At 41.5% G+C, this 13,538-nt stretch overlaps 1 protein-coding gene across 2 annotated transcripts in view; it reads right to left on the bottom strand.

Moving 5' to 3' along the window:
• Positions 1–82: 82 nt before the first annotated feature.
• KIAA1958 (KIAA1958 ortholog) overlaps positions 83–13,538 on the bottom strand; it is an 83,369-nt gene continuing 69,913 nt past the window's right edge. For both annotated transcript variants that reach the window (XM_021691399.1, XM_021691400.1), the window contains one exon: positions 83–905. In XM_021691399.1, the coding sequence (XP_021547074.1) occupies positions 99–905 (807 nt within the window). In that variant the 3' untranslated portion in view covers positions 83–98. The remainder of the gene's footprint in view (positions 906–13,538) is intronic.

The following is a 13,538-nucleotide window of genomic DNA, read 5'->3' as shown; positions in this document are numbered from 1 at the left end:
CCTGACCAAGACCAGCCTGACCTTGAAGTTGCTGTCATTCCCTGCCACCCCAGAGCTCTGGCCCTTGCCTGAGGGAGCCCTTGCTTGTCGGGGAAGACTCACTGACAGCAACTGTGGGAGCCAAGCCTCCTGGAGACCTGAGTAAACGAGACAAAGGTGAAGTTCTCACAGTTTTCCAGCTTGACCTTCTTGGCTAAGTTTGGGACAATCCCCCGAAGAGACCGCAGGCCCATCCTCTGCTCCTCATACCACACGCTGCCCGTGTCTGTGGCCTCCTTCCGGGCCGTGAGGTAGAAAGGGGACTTGGCCTCCATTTGGGTGGGCGGCCGGTGGGTGTACATGTACTTGTATAGGAGGCAGTAAGGGCACTGTCTGTGTCCCCTAGAGTGCTCATGGTAGATCTTCCCGTGGCATACTCTCGTGGCACCACTGCGGCTCTCCCGCTTGACACTGTCTGTCCGGGCAAAATAGGGCTGGTTTTGTGGGTCTTTGAGCAGCTCAATGTCACCATACATCAGATCTGCATGCTCCTGCAGGGTCCGCATATTCAGGTACTGGCTGTTGTACTTGACCACGGTGGACAGGAGAGTGACAGGACTGTCATCACCCAAACACCCTGCCTGCCACATCTCCTCCTCGTCGGAAAGAGAGAAGTAGACAATATTGCGAGCACGGGCCCCTGACATCCCTGCCTTGCTCAGCACCCACAGCTTCTCCTTGAGTTTCTTGGTGGAGGAACTGAAGGTGCTGCTGGTGATGGAAAAGCCCACGCCTGCATTCTTCAGGATGCGGTCCAGGCCTCGGCGAATGGCGTGCAGCGAGGTGGCCAGGAAGTCGGAGCCGTCACTCTTCTTAACGGTGACATAAAAATTCTCGAGCAGCTCGTTCAACTTCGCCGCAGGGATCTCAAATGAGACAAACACTGAGGTTACACGTTTGAGGACACCCAAAGAGCCAGACCCCTTCCTTCTCCTCATCCTCCCAGCCTGATACAGGGAAAGAACTTCAAATGGAAGATCTCGGTTCCATACCTGGAACCACAGTGTTTCAAGCAGCAAAATGGGGACATGATAATCAAGACGTTCTTGAAGGATTATTGTAATGCTTAAATAAAGTAGGGGATGTGAAATGGTTTGTAAATAGTGGAGAACACACATACACGTATGCACACATAAATATACATGTATATACTAATTATGATTATTGGCCTTTGTAACTTTCACTATTCTAGTCCTCTCTGGAAAGCCTTTTTTCTCTTTTCTAGCAAATCATTTCTTCTCTCTCCTTCAGTAAAATCCAACCATTCTCTCTAAAGAATTTGTGAAAGAAATTTACAAACTCTGAATCCTCCCAGCATTAATTTCCTCAAAATTTGCACATACCATTGGGTCCTGTGGGCACTAAACACGGCACCGTTAGGGAAAGACAATGGGTATGTCGGGTTGCAGAGCAAGTTCATGACCTTAATTCTTCACTTGAATGTATCTGATATAGGCCCTGAAATATCACTGGCTTAATGACCCATAGGGTTGCAATATCAGTACTTTTTCAAAAAATATGAAAAGCTTAATGACTGCACTGACAGTTAGAGAGAGCTCCTCACTTGGGTATGGTGGGAAAAGGAAGCCCAGGCATTGAGAGAGCTTTCTTTTCTTTAACTTTTTAAAAAAAATTATTTATTTTATTTGAGAGAGAGTAGTTGTGCTCACACGGGGGTGGGGGGGGAGGGACAGAGGGAGAAGCAGATTCTCCACTGAGCAGGGAGCCCAATTCGGGCTCTATCCCAGGACCCCGAGATCATGACCTGAGCCAAAGGCAGATGCTTAACTGACTGAGCCACCCAGGCTTTATTTTCAAGAGGGAGCTAGAAAGAGAAAACCGGACTTTGCTCACAGTCCTTTCAGGCCAAGTACACATTCTAGGACAAAAGAAAGTCTCAACAGAAAACTTTTTAAAAGTAGAAACTGGACAGGTAACATTCATTCTTCTAACATCCTTGAGTCAAACAGAAAATAAAAACTGACTTAGAGATTAAAAACAAACCAAACTGAAAACATTCCATATCAAAATGCATGAGATTTGCTAAATACACTCTTATAACATCATAGTCTTGAATGACTTTTTTAGAAAGTTGTATGGAAAATAAGCAAACTGATTATTCAGCTCAAAAAGCTAGAGAAAGTAAACCAAATTAAAAAATAATAGAGTGAATCAATAAAAATAAAACATAATAAACTAGAAGAGATATAAATTTGAATTTAAAAATGAAAATATGTAATCTTTGAAAAGACCTATAAAGTTGACAAACTTCCAGAAGGGCTGACAAAAAGAGAGAGAGAGAAAGAAGAGGAAAGGAAATATACATTTAAACAATAACAGGAATGAGAAAGACAATAACTATAGAAAATGAATAAAAAATATGAAAGAACATTATATACTTTATACATATTAATTTGAAAATCTAGGTGACCTGAACAATTTTCAATTACCAAAGCTGGTTCAATAAGAAGTAAAAGAGGGCACCTGGGTGGCTTAGTTGGTTAAGCATCTGCCTTTGGCTCAGGTCATGATCCCAGGGTTCTATGATCCAGCCTGCTTTGGGCTCCTCAGAGCTCACCGGGGCGGGGGTGGGGGTGGGGGTCTGCTTCTCCCTCTGCCCCTCCCTTTGCCCCTCCTCGTGCTCGTGCTTGTGCTCTCTCTCTGTCTCTCAAAAATAAATAAATAAAATCTTAAAAAAAAATAAGAAGTAAAAGATCTGAAGAGCCCTAAAATAGAGTGAAATTATTGTCAGAGATGTATATCACTCCTAAAGAGATGGCTTTATGGAGTCTATTTAGCTTTTGTTTTTAAACAGTTTGGGAGCATAGGAAAGAGAAAGGGTCTTAATTTTTCTCTAATCCAAATCTAACAGATATACCAAAAAAAAGTATATGAATATAAATATAAACAGGCAATTTTTGTTTTGGACAGTGCTATGTTAAATAAGACAGGTGCATGTTATAACCTTGGAAAGCGAGGACAAGCCTCTGATACACAGCTCTGATATCCAGAGTAGCAATTAACATGGTACCACAAAAAACAAGGACTGCCTATATTATCAAATCAAATTCAGAAATGCAGGAAAGCAGTACGACATCAAGACAAGTAGGGATTGTTGCAGAGTGTAAGGATGATTCAATCTTAATAAATATGTTAATATAAGTGACTTACTTATAGAGAAAATAGTACGAACTTGCTAATTACTGAAAAATTACTTGAAAGTTTGATATCTATTTCAAATTTTTTAAAATTCAAATTAAATTTAGATTGGAAGAAAAAATCCTCTTACTACGATGAAGAGTATTTTACAGACAAGAACGATAAAAATTATACCTAAGATGGAAACATTAGAATGTTTTTTTTATAAAGTCAGGAACAGGATGAACTTGCCGAATATCTGATACTGTATATATATATAAAACACTATTTTGGAGGGTCTAGCAAACCAGGCAAAACAAGAAATAAATATTACATACATGGGCGCCTGGGTGGCTCAGTCATTAAGTGTCTGCCTTCAGCTCAGGTCATGATCCCAGGGTCCTGGGATCGAGCCCTGCATCGGGCTCCCTGCTCGGCGGGAAGCCTGCTTCTCCCTTTCCCACTGCCCCTGCTTGTGTTCCTGCCCTCGCTCTCTCTCTCTCTCTGTGTTAAATAAATAAAATCTTTAAAAAAAAAAATTACACACACATACACACATACGTGCATATGTATATGTGTATATACTAAAGGAAAAAGATAAAATATAATTGTTTTCTGATAATCTGATTGTTGGTCTAGGAAATTCTAAGAGATTCAACTGAAAAGCCACCAGTAGGGTAGCTACATACAAAGTATGAAAAGCAACAGCTTTCTTATATACCAGTAAAAACCAGTCACAATAACCATGACTCTCAAACTCAACTGATTTCAGATTTTTATGTTGTCACTTGCAACTCCCTACTTGCAGGTGTTAACCTCTCTTTGTATTAGTTGGGATTCATTTGGTCCAAGAGCTAAGCCACATTTGAATAAGCCTAGGCAAAGAGGGATGTCAGATTTAGTGGACTCCAAGACCATCAGGACTCTGTCTCTCATCTCTGCCTCTCTGTGCAGAGTGGCTTTCTTTATATAGCTTAAAACATAATTCCGTAACACTCCCTAAGATCTGCATCTTACATCCTCAGCTACTGGCAATGTTCAATTCTCATCTACAGTATCTATAGTAGAAGAAAATCTAAAGAAAGGATTCTGGTTGGCTCATTCCTGATCTAAACAATTGATCAAAAGGTAGGCACTGTACTAACATAATGCTTCTTCAGTGACCATGGGGATTGTAGGAGAGAAGGGTTCCTTAATAAGGGATGTTGAGCAGAAAACCTTATTACCATGGTACTTAAAAACAAAACAAAACACAACAACAACAAAAAACCAACCTCTGAGGGGCACCTGGATGGCTCAGTCAGTTAAGCGGCCGACTCTTGATTTCAGCTCAGGTCATGATCTCAGGGTCCTGGGATTGAGCCTCAAGTCTGGCTCCTCACTCAGCGGGGAGTCTACTTGAGGATTCTCTCTCCCTCCCTCTCCCTCTGCCCCCCCCCCAAAATAATAAATAAATCTTTAAAACAACAACCACCTCTGATAGCCTCCTGTTGCCCTTAGGATAAATTTCAAACTGTTCACCTTGTAAGCAAGACTTTACAATTTGCTTTCACCCTCCGGTACATTGTTTGCAAAGACAGCCACAACAGCTCTTCCCCTCCCTGTTCCCACACACCTCTGCACAGTGATTTTGCTACTCCTCCCATCAAAAGGTGGGATCTATTTTCCCACCCTTGGAATCTGGGCTGGCCATGACTTATCTTGACCAAAGAAGGTGGCAGAAGTAACAATGTGCGAATTCCAAACCAAGGCTTCAGAGATGCTGCTTTTATCTGCTTTGGTCTTATAGGTTCTCCCAGGTGAGAACAACCCATAGGATCATGAGCAAATAAAATGGAATGTTGCTTTAAGCCCCTAAGTGTTCAGGCAGTTCGTTCTGCAGCAAGAGTTAACTGGTACCCACACACTTTCTCTAGCCTAATCTGCTCTTCTCTTTGTACTTTATTTTCCAGCCTCATTGAACTCTGTGCCATTCACAGGAACCACCAGATCCTCTAAGGCTTCTAAGACTTTATGCATGCTACGACCAGAATGCTTTTTTCTCTAAACCTTCTCTATTTGCAAAATCTCTGTTCATTTTTTCAGCTCTAGCTCAAATTCTGCTGTCTGGAATAAAGGCTTTTCCAGCTTCCCTAAGCAAAGTTCCTCTCTCACCTAGGATCCCACAACACCTAATTTAAATTTTTATTACGGCCCTCTTCATACTGCACAGCCTCTTTTATATACGTCTGTCTCTCAACATGGACTGAGAGCTCCCTGGAGGCAAAAACTACATCTTATACGTGACCACGTGGGTCTTCACACCTAGCAGAAGGCCTGCAGGACATCAGTGATCCACAATGAACTGGTACATGTGGGTTAAGTCAAGGAATTAACCTTGCAGTCAGGAGAACCGAGCTGACTTAAGATGCAGAATATTTTTCTTGATTTACATAGAATACCACAGGTTTCAAAGTAAAACCACAGCAACAGCAATTCCGGGAGAAATGTCAAGTCACAAAATTTATGTTGTTTGCACACAAGAAACCATTCATTCTGGCCCACGTTGGCTGCCTTCTTAGTTTTCTCAGACTGAGTTTTGGTTGGTGGTTATTTGCCCAGGTTACAAGGTCTTCAATTTGTTGATTTGTTATAAAGATACTGTGTGAAACTATTTTTCTTCATTAACAACTCTGTATGGATTTACCATGTCAAAATTCACCATGGACTATAAACTTGGTTTCCTTGAGGTAAAAATGACCAAAAAGAAGTAAGAGCTTGGTCATGGGGTAGATGACTCCAAAAAGAACAGAATAAGAAATAGCTGACTTGTGTGGCAAATTTCAAAGTTTCAGGACTACACAGTAATCCTTCACACTTGAAAGAGTTCAAAGACAAGTAAAACCAAGAGTTACTTTTGGGGAATGCCTCAAACCCCTCTGTGGATAATCTTATCGAGGGGGATGAAGAAAGTGGAGAAATGCTTATGAACTGCAAGTACTCTTCTAAAAGAATAAAATGAATAAAATGAATCTTGAAGTCACCTTTGCTGGCAACAAAAATGACTTCATTTTTGCAGTTAATCGGATTTTACTTTATTTAGAAAGATAGGTGTGGAACTTTAAGATGCTCTGTTTTCCAACAGTGAGTCTAAGTCAGTGAGGCAGCAACCTCGAGGGAGATGGGTCAGTGAGGATCAGATCACACTTGTGAAAATAACCTGGAGGAAAAATACTATGTGGAACTCACACAGTAGATAACAGAGTGAGGCTGCCAGTGTGCACCCTGCTTATTTAGATGATATTTTTAAGTCTGATTTGACTCTCTCCTTTCTCCCTTGAACAAACAACTAAATTTGAGGCTCACCAGCTACCAAACCAGATCAGGAGCTGTTACTCACCTTGTCTGTTGCCAGCTATATCTATCTTTATTTTTAATTTTTATTTTTTTTAAAGTCAGCTCCATGCCTGGCATGGGACTTGAACTCACGAGATCAAGAGTCACATGCTCTACCAACTGAGACAGCCAGGTGCCCCTTTATCTATCTTTAAAGACATATCTAGGGGCATCTGGGTGGCTCAGTCGTTAAGCATCTGCCTTCGGCTCAGGTCATGATCCCAGGGTCCTGGGATCGAGCCCCGCATCGGGCTCCCTGCTCGGCAGGAAGCCTGCTTCTCCCTCTCCCACTCCCCCTGCTTGTGTTCCCTCTCTCGCTGTGTCTCTCTCTGTCAAATAAATAAATAAAATCTTCAAAAAAAAAAAAAAGACATATCTAGATTAAAAATACCTTGCATCTAGACCAAGAAAATGAGATTGAAGAATATGGGCTGTGATATCACAATTCCTACTTTTTACTAAATATTGGCTAATTCTCTAAGATACTGACCTCTTTCTTAAGAATTTCTTATTAAAAATGTTTAATTTGAGCCACCCATGTGAATAGATTACAGAAGACTGAAATCTATCTTCTTTCTCATCCATGATTCCTCTAGCTAACACAGGGGAAACTAAGAAATCCTAGTGCAGTGATAAGGCACACTCTATGGGACAGATGGGACATTTTATCCACCTGGGATGCAGAACTTATTTAAACCTTGGAGAGTGTGGAGAAGTTAGGTTCTTTTTGGGGATTCCTGCATGGGAACGTAAAGGTTCCCAGTAACAGACAACTGCAAAGTCTGAGAGACAAGACCCTCGGGCCTAGAAAAGATTAAGGTTAGTGGGGATGAAGAAATGCTGATAGGGGTCTGTGAGAACAGGTGAATTTTAAAATTATTAATAAAGGTGAAATAGTTACATTTTTACTGATTTATTTTTTTTTAATTGTGGTAAAATATATATAACATTTACCATCTTAACCATCTGTAAGTATACAATTCAGTGGCTTTAAGTACATTTGTTTGTTTTTGGTTTTTTTTTGTAGTTTTTAATTTTATTATGTTATGTTAGTCACCATACAATACATCATTTGTTTTTGATGTAGTGATCCACGATCCATTGTTTTCGTATAACACCCAGTGCTCCATGCAGTACGTGCCCTCCTTAATACCCATCACCGGGCTAACCAATCCCCCCTCCCCACTCCCCTCTAAAACCCTGTTTGTTTCTCAGAGTCCATAGTCTCTCATGGTTCATCTCTCCCTCCAATTCCCCCTCCCCATTTTTCCCTTCCTTCTCCTAATGTCCTCCATGTTATTCCTTATGTTCCACAAATAAGTGAAACCATATGATAATTGACTTTCTCTGCTTGACTTATTTCACTTAGCACAATCTCCTCCAGTCCCATCCATGTTGATGTAAAAGTTGGGTATTCATCTTTTCTGATGGCTGAGTAATATTCCATTGTATATATGGACCACATCTTCTTTATCCATTCATCTGTTGAAGGGCATCTTGGCTTTTTCCACAGTTTGGCTATTGCGGACATTGCTGCTATGAACATTGGGGTGCATATGGCCCTTCTTTTCACTACATCTGTGTCTTTGGGGTAAATACCCAGTAGTGCAATTGCTGGGTCATAGGGTAGCTCTATTTTTAAATTTTTGAGGCACCTCCACACTGTTTTCCAAAGTGGCTGTACCAACTTGCATTCCCACCAACAGTGTAAGAGGGTTCCCCTTTCTCCACAACCTCTCCAACATTTGTTGTTTCTTTCCCTGTCCATTTTTGCCATTCTAACTGGTGTAAGGTGGTATCTCAGTGTGGTTTTGATTTGGATTTCCCTGATGGCTAATGATGATGAACATTTTTTCATGTGTCTGTTAGCCATTTGTATGTCTTCTTCAGAGAAGTGTCTGTTCATGTCTTCTGCCCACTTTTTGACTTGATTATTTGTTTTTTGGGTGTTGAGTCTGAGAAGTTCTTTATAGATTTTGGATACCAGCCCTTTATCTGTAGTGTCATTTGCAAATATCTTCTCCCATTCTGTGGGTTGCCTCTTTGTTATGTTGACTGTTTCCTTTGCTGTGCAGAAGATTTTTATCTTGATGAAGTCTCAAAAGTTCATTTTTGCTTTTGTTTCACTAGTTTTTGGAGATGTATCTTGAAAGAAGTTGCTGTGGGCGATGTCAAAGAGGTTACTGCCTATGTTCTCCTCTAGGATTTTGATGGATTCCTCTCTCATCCACTTTGAGTTTATCTTTGTGAGTGGTGTTAGAGAATGGTCGAGTTTCATTCTTCTGCATGTGGCTGTCCAATTTTCCCAGCACCGTTTATTGAAGAGACTGTCTTCTTTCCATTGCATGTTTTTTCCTGCTTTGTCAAAGATTATTTGACCATAGAGTTGAGGGTCCAGATCTGGGCTCTCTATTCTGTTCCATTGGTCTGTATGCCTGTTTTTGTGCCAGTACCATGCTGTCTTGGTGATCACTGATTTGTAATATAGCTTGAAATCGGGCAACGTGATGCCCCCAGCTTTGTTTTTCTTTTTCAACATCTCCTTGGCGATTCGGGGTCTTTTCTGATTCCATACAAATTTTAGGATTGTTTGTTCCAGCACTTTGAAAAATGTCATTGGAATTTTGATCGGGATGGCATTGAAGGTATAGATTGCTCTGGGTAGCATAGACATTTTAACAATGTTTATTCTTCCGATCCATGAGCATGAAATATTTTCCCAACTTTTTGTGTCTTCTTCAATTTCTTTCATGAGTGTTTTGTAGTTCCTAGAGTATAGATCCTTTACCTCTTTGGTTAGGTTTATTCCGAGGTATCTTACAGTTTTTGGTGCTATTGTAAATGGAATCGTTTCTTTCTTTTTTTTTTTTAAAGATTTTATTTATTTATTTGAGAGAGCGAGAATGAGAGAGAGTACATGAGAGGGGGGAGGGTCAGAGAGAGAAGCAGGCTCCTCGCCGAGCAGGGAGCCCGATGCGGGACTCGATCCCGGGACTCCAGGATCATGACCCGAGCCGAAGGCAGTCGCTTAACCAACTGAGCCACCCAGGCGCCCCTGGAATCGTTTCTTTAATTTCTCTTTCTACAGTTGTGTTGTTAGTGTATAAGAAAGCAACTGATTTCTGTGCATTGATTTTGTATCCTGCCACATTACTGAATTGCTGGATGAGTTCTAGTAATTTGGGGGTGGAGTCTTTTGGGTTTTCCACATAAAGTATCATGTCGTCTGAGAAAAGAGAGAGTTTGACTTCTTCTTTGCCAATTTGAATACCTTTTATTTCTTTTTGTTGTCTGATTGCTGTTGCTAGGACTTCTAGTACTATGTTGAACAACAGTGGTGAGAGTGGGCACCCTTGACGTGTTCCTGATCTTAAGGGAAAGGCTCTCAGCTTTTCCCCATTGAGGATGATATTCACTGTGGGTTTTTCATAGATGGATTTTATGAACTTGAGGAATGTTCCCTCTATCCCTATACTCTGGAGAGTTTTAATCAGGAAAGGATGTTGTATTTTGTCAAATCCTTTTTCTGCATCAATTGAGAGGACCGTATCGTTCTTCTCCCTCCTCTTATTAATGTGTTCTATCACACTGATCGATTTGCAAATGTTGAACCACCCCTGCATCCCGGGGATAAATCCCACTTGGTCGTGGTGGATGATCCTTTTAATGTATTGTTGGATCCTATTAGCTAGGATTTTGTTGAGGATTTTGGAATCCATATTCATCAGGGATATTGGTCTGAAATTCTCCTTTTTGATGGGGTCTTTGCCTGGTTTGGGGATTAAGGTAATGCTGGCCTCATAGAATGAGTTTGGAAGTTTTCCTTCTGTTTCTATTTTTTGAAACAGCTTCAGTAGAATAGGTATTATTTCTTCTTTGAATGTTTGGTAGAATTCCCCAGGGAATCCATCAGGCCCTGGACTCTTGTTTTTTCGGAGGTTTTTGATCACTGCTTCAATCTCGTTACTGGTTATTGGCCTATTCAGGTTGTCAATTTCTTCCTGTTTCAGTCTTGGCAGCTTATAGGTTTCCAGGAAGGCCTCCATTTCATCCAGATTGCTCAGTTTATTGGCATATAGCTGTTGATAATAATTTCTAATAATTGTTTCTATTTCCTTGGTGTTAGTCGTGATCTCTCCCCTTTCATTCATAATTTTATTAATTTTGGGTCCTTTCTCTCTTCTTTTGGATAAGTCTGGCCAGTGGTTTATCAATCTTATTAATTCTTTCAAAGAACCAACTTCTAGTTTCGTTGATCTGATCTACTGTGTTTCTGGTTTCTAATTCATTGATTTCTGCTCTAATTTTAATTATTTCTCTTCTAATGCGTGGCTTAGGCGTTGTTTCTTGCTTTTTCTCTAGTTCTTTAAGGTGTAGAGTTAGTTGGTGAATTCGGGATTTTTCTATTTTTTTGAGTGAGGCTTGGATGGCTATGTATTTCCCCCTTAGGACCGCCTTTGCAGTATACCATAGGTTTTGGACCGATGTGTTTTCATTCTCATTGATTTCCATGAATTGTTTAAGTTCTTCTTTGATTTCTTGGTTGACCCAAACATTCTTGAGCAGAGTGGTCTTTAGCTTCCAAGTGTTTGAATTTCTGCCAAATTTTTTTTTTTGTGATTGAGTTCCAGTTTTAGAGCATTGTGGTCTGAGAATATGCAGGGAATCATCTCAATCTTTTGGTATTGGTTGAGACCTGATTTGTGACCTAGTGTATGGTCTATTCTGGAGAAAGTTCCATGTGCACTTGAGAAGAATGAGTATTCTGTTGTTTTAGGGTGGAATGTTCTGTAAATATCTATGAGGTCCATCTAGTCCAATGTATCATTCAAAGCTCTTGTTTCCTTGTTGATTTTCTGCCTAGATGATCTGTCCATTGCTGAGAGTGGAGTATTGAGGTCTCCTACAATTAACGTATTGTTATCAATATGACTCTTTATTTTGGTTAACAGTTGGCTTATGTAGATGGCTGCTCCCATGTTGGGGGCATAGATATTTACAATTGTTAGATCTCCTTGTTGGATAGACCCTTTAAGAATGATATAGTGTCCTTCTGTGTCTCTTATTACAGACTTTAGTTTAAAATCTAATTTGTCTGATATAAGAATTGCTACCCCAGCTTTCTTTTGAGGTCCGCTGGCATGGAAGATAGATCTCCATCCCTTCACTTTCAGTCTGGATGTATCTTTAGGTTCAAAATGAGTCTCTTGTAGACAGCATATGGATGGGTCCTGTCTTTTTATCCAATCTGCAACCCTGTGCCGTTTTATGGGAGCGTTTAGGCCATTCACGTTGAGAGTGATTATTGAAAGGTATGAATTAATTGTCATCATGTTGCCTGTGAAGACGTTGTTTTTATAGATTGTCCCTGTAAATTTCTGTTGTAGATCACTCTTGGGGTCTTTCCCCTTTTATAGAACCTCCCTTAATATTTCTTGCAGGGCCGGCTTAGTGGTCACATATTCTTTCAACTTCTGCCGGTCGTGGAAGCTCTGCATCTCTCCATCCATTCTAAATGAAAGCCCTGCCGGATAAAGTATTCTTGGCTGCATGTTCTTCTCATTTAGTACCCTGAATATGTCTTGCCAGGCCTTTCTGGCTTGCCAGGTCTCTGTGGATAGGTCTGACGTTATTCTGATGTTCCTCCCTCTGTACCTAAGGAATCTCTTCCCCCTAACTGCCCTTAAGATGGTTTCCTTGGTGGGCGCCTGGGTGGCTCAGTTGGTTAAGCGACTGCCTTCGGCTCAGGTCGTGATCCTGGAGTCCCGGGATCGAGTCCTGCATCAGGCTCCCTGCTCAGCAGGGAGTCTGCTTCTCCCTCTGACCCTCCTCCCTCTCATGCTCTCTGTCTCTCATTGTCTCTCTCGCAAATAAATAAAATCTTAAAAAAAAAAAAAAGATGGTTTCCTTGGTTCTAAGATTTGCAAGTTTTACTATTACATGCTGGGGTGTTGGCCTGTTTTCCTTCATCTTAGGAGGGGTCCTCTCTGCCTCTAGGACTCGAATGTTTGTTTCATTCCCCAGATTAGGGAAGTTCTCAGCTACGATTTGCTCAAATATATCTTCTAGCCCTCTCTCTCTCTCCACTCCCTCCGGGATTCCAATGATTTTGACATTGGAACGCCTCATGGTGTCACTTATTTCTCTGATTCTATTTTCATGGATTCTGAGTTGTTTTTCCCTGGCCTCCTCTTTTCCCTTTTTATCTATTATACTGTCTTCCAGATCGCTTATTCTCTCTTCTGTCTCAGTTACCCTAGCTGTTAGATTATCTAGATTGGATTAGATCTCATTGATAGCATTTTTAAGTTCTGCCAATTCACCTTTTATTTCTGCCCTTAGAGACTCTATGTTGCCATTAATTGATTTCTCCATTCTAGACACTGTCTTCACAATTGCTAGCCTGAATTCCATCTCTGACATCTTGGTTATGTCTGCATCCATTTGTAAATCTGCAGCATAAGTCATAATCTCTGAGTCTTTTCTGTTTTGGGGGCTCCTCCTCCTAGTCATTCTGTTGATGGGTGTTTGAGGCAATGTAGAGAGTCGAAATTATTGACCAGAACCCAAGCAAGATGCACCTGTTTTCTTGGGACCTTAGGGTTGCTGGCCTCTTGTTTTCCCAGCCTGTCTTCTGCGGGAGGGGCCTGCCGCGCTGTTACTCAGGCAACTCTGTTTGGGCGGAGTTGCCCTGCGCCCCTGTGGCGGGGGATGGGCTCAGCGGGACTCAGTCTTTGGGGCTTTTGTTCTCTGGTGCCTTTCCCTGGCGGCTTTCCGTGTCTCTTCCGCGAGTCAGAGCAGAAGAGACCGTTTCCAATCCTCTGCCTCAGAGCAGAGAGACCACAGTCTGTTCTTCAGTGAGCTCTCCAGGCCACACCGTCTCCGTTTCTGTCCGTGCTGCTATAAACCGCAGCGGCCTGGGTTGTGTGCCCCTCCGCAGCGCGCCCAGTCCTGCCTCCAGGTCGGGGCTCGTCTCTGCCCTTTGT

This window comes from Neomonachus schauinslandi, chromosome 13, assembly GCF_002201575.2.
Source record: "Neomonachus schauinslandi chromosome 13, ASM220157v2, whole genome shotgun sequence".
NCBI classification, from domain to species: domain Eukaryota; kingdom Metazoa; phylum Chordata; class Mammalia; order Carnivora; family Phocidae; genus Neomonachus; species Neomonachus schauinslandi.
Note: the sequence above shows the minus strand (reverse complement) of the source record. Positions and strands in the feature narration are given on the sequence as shown.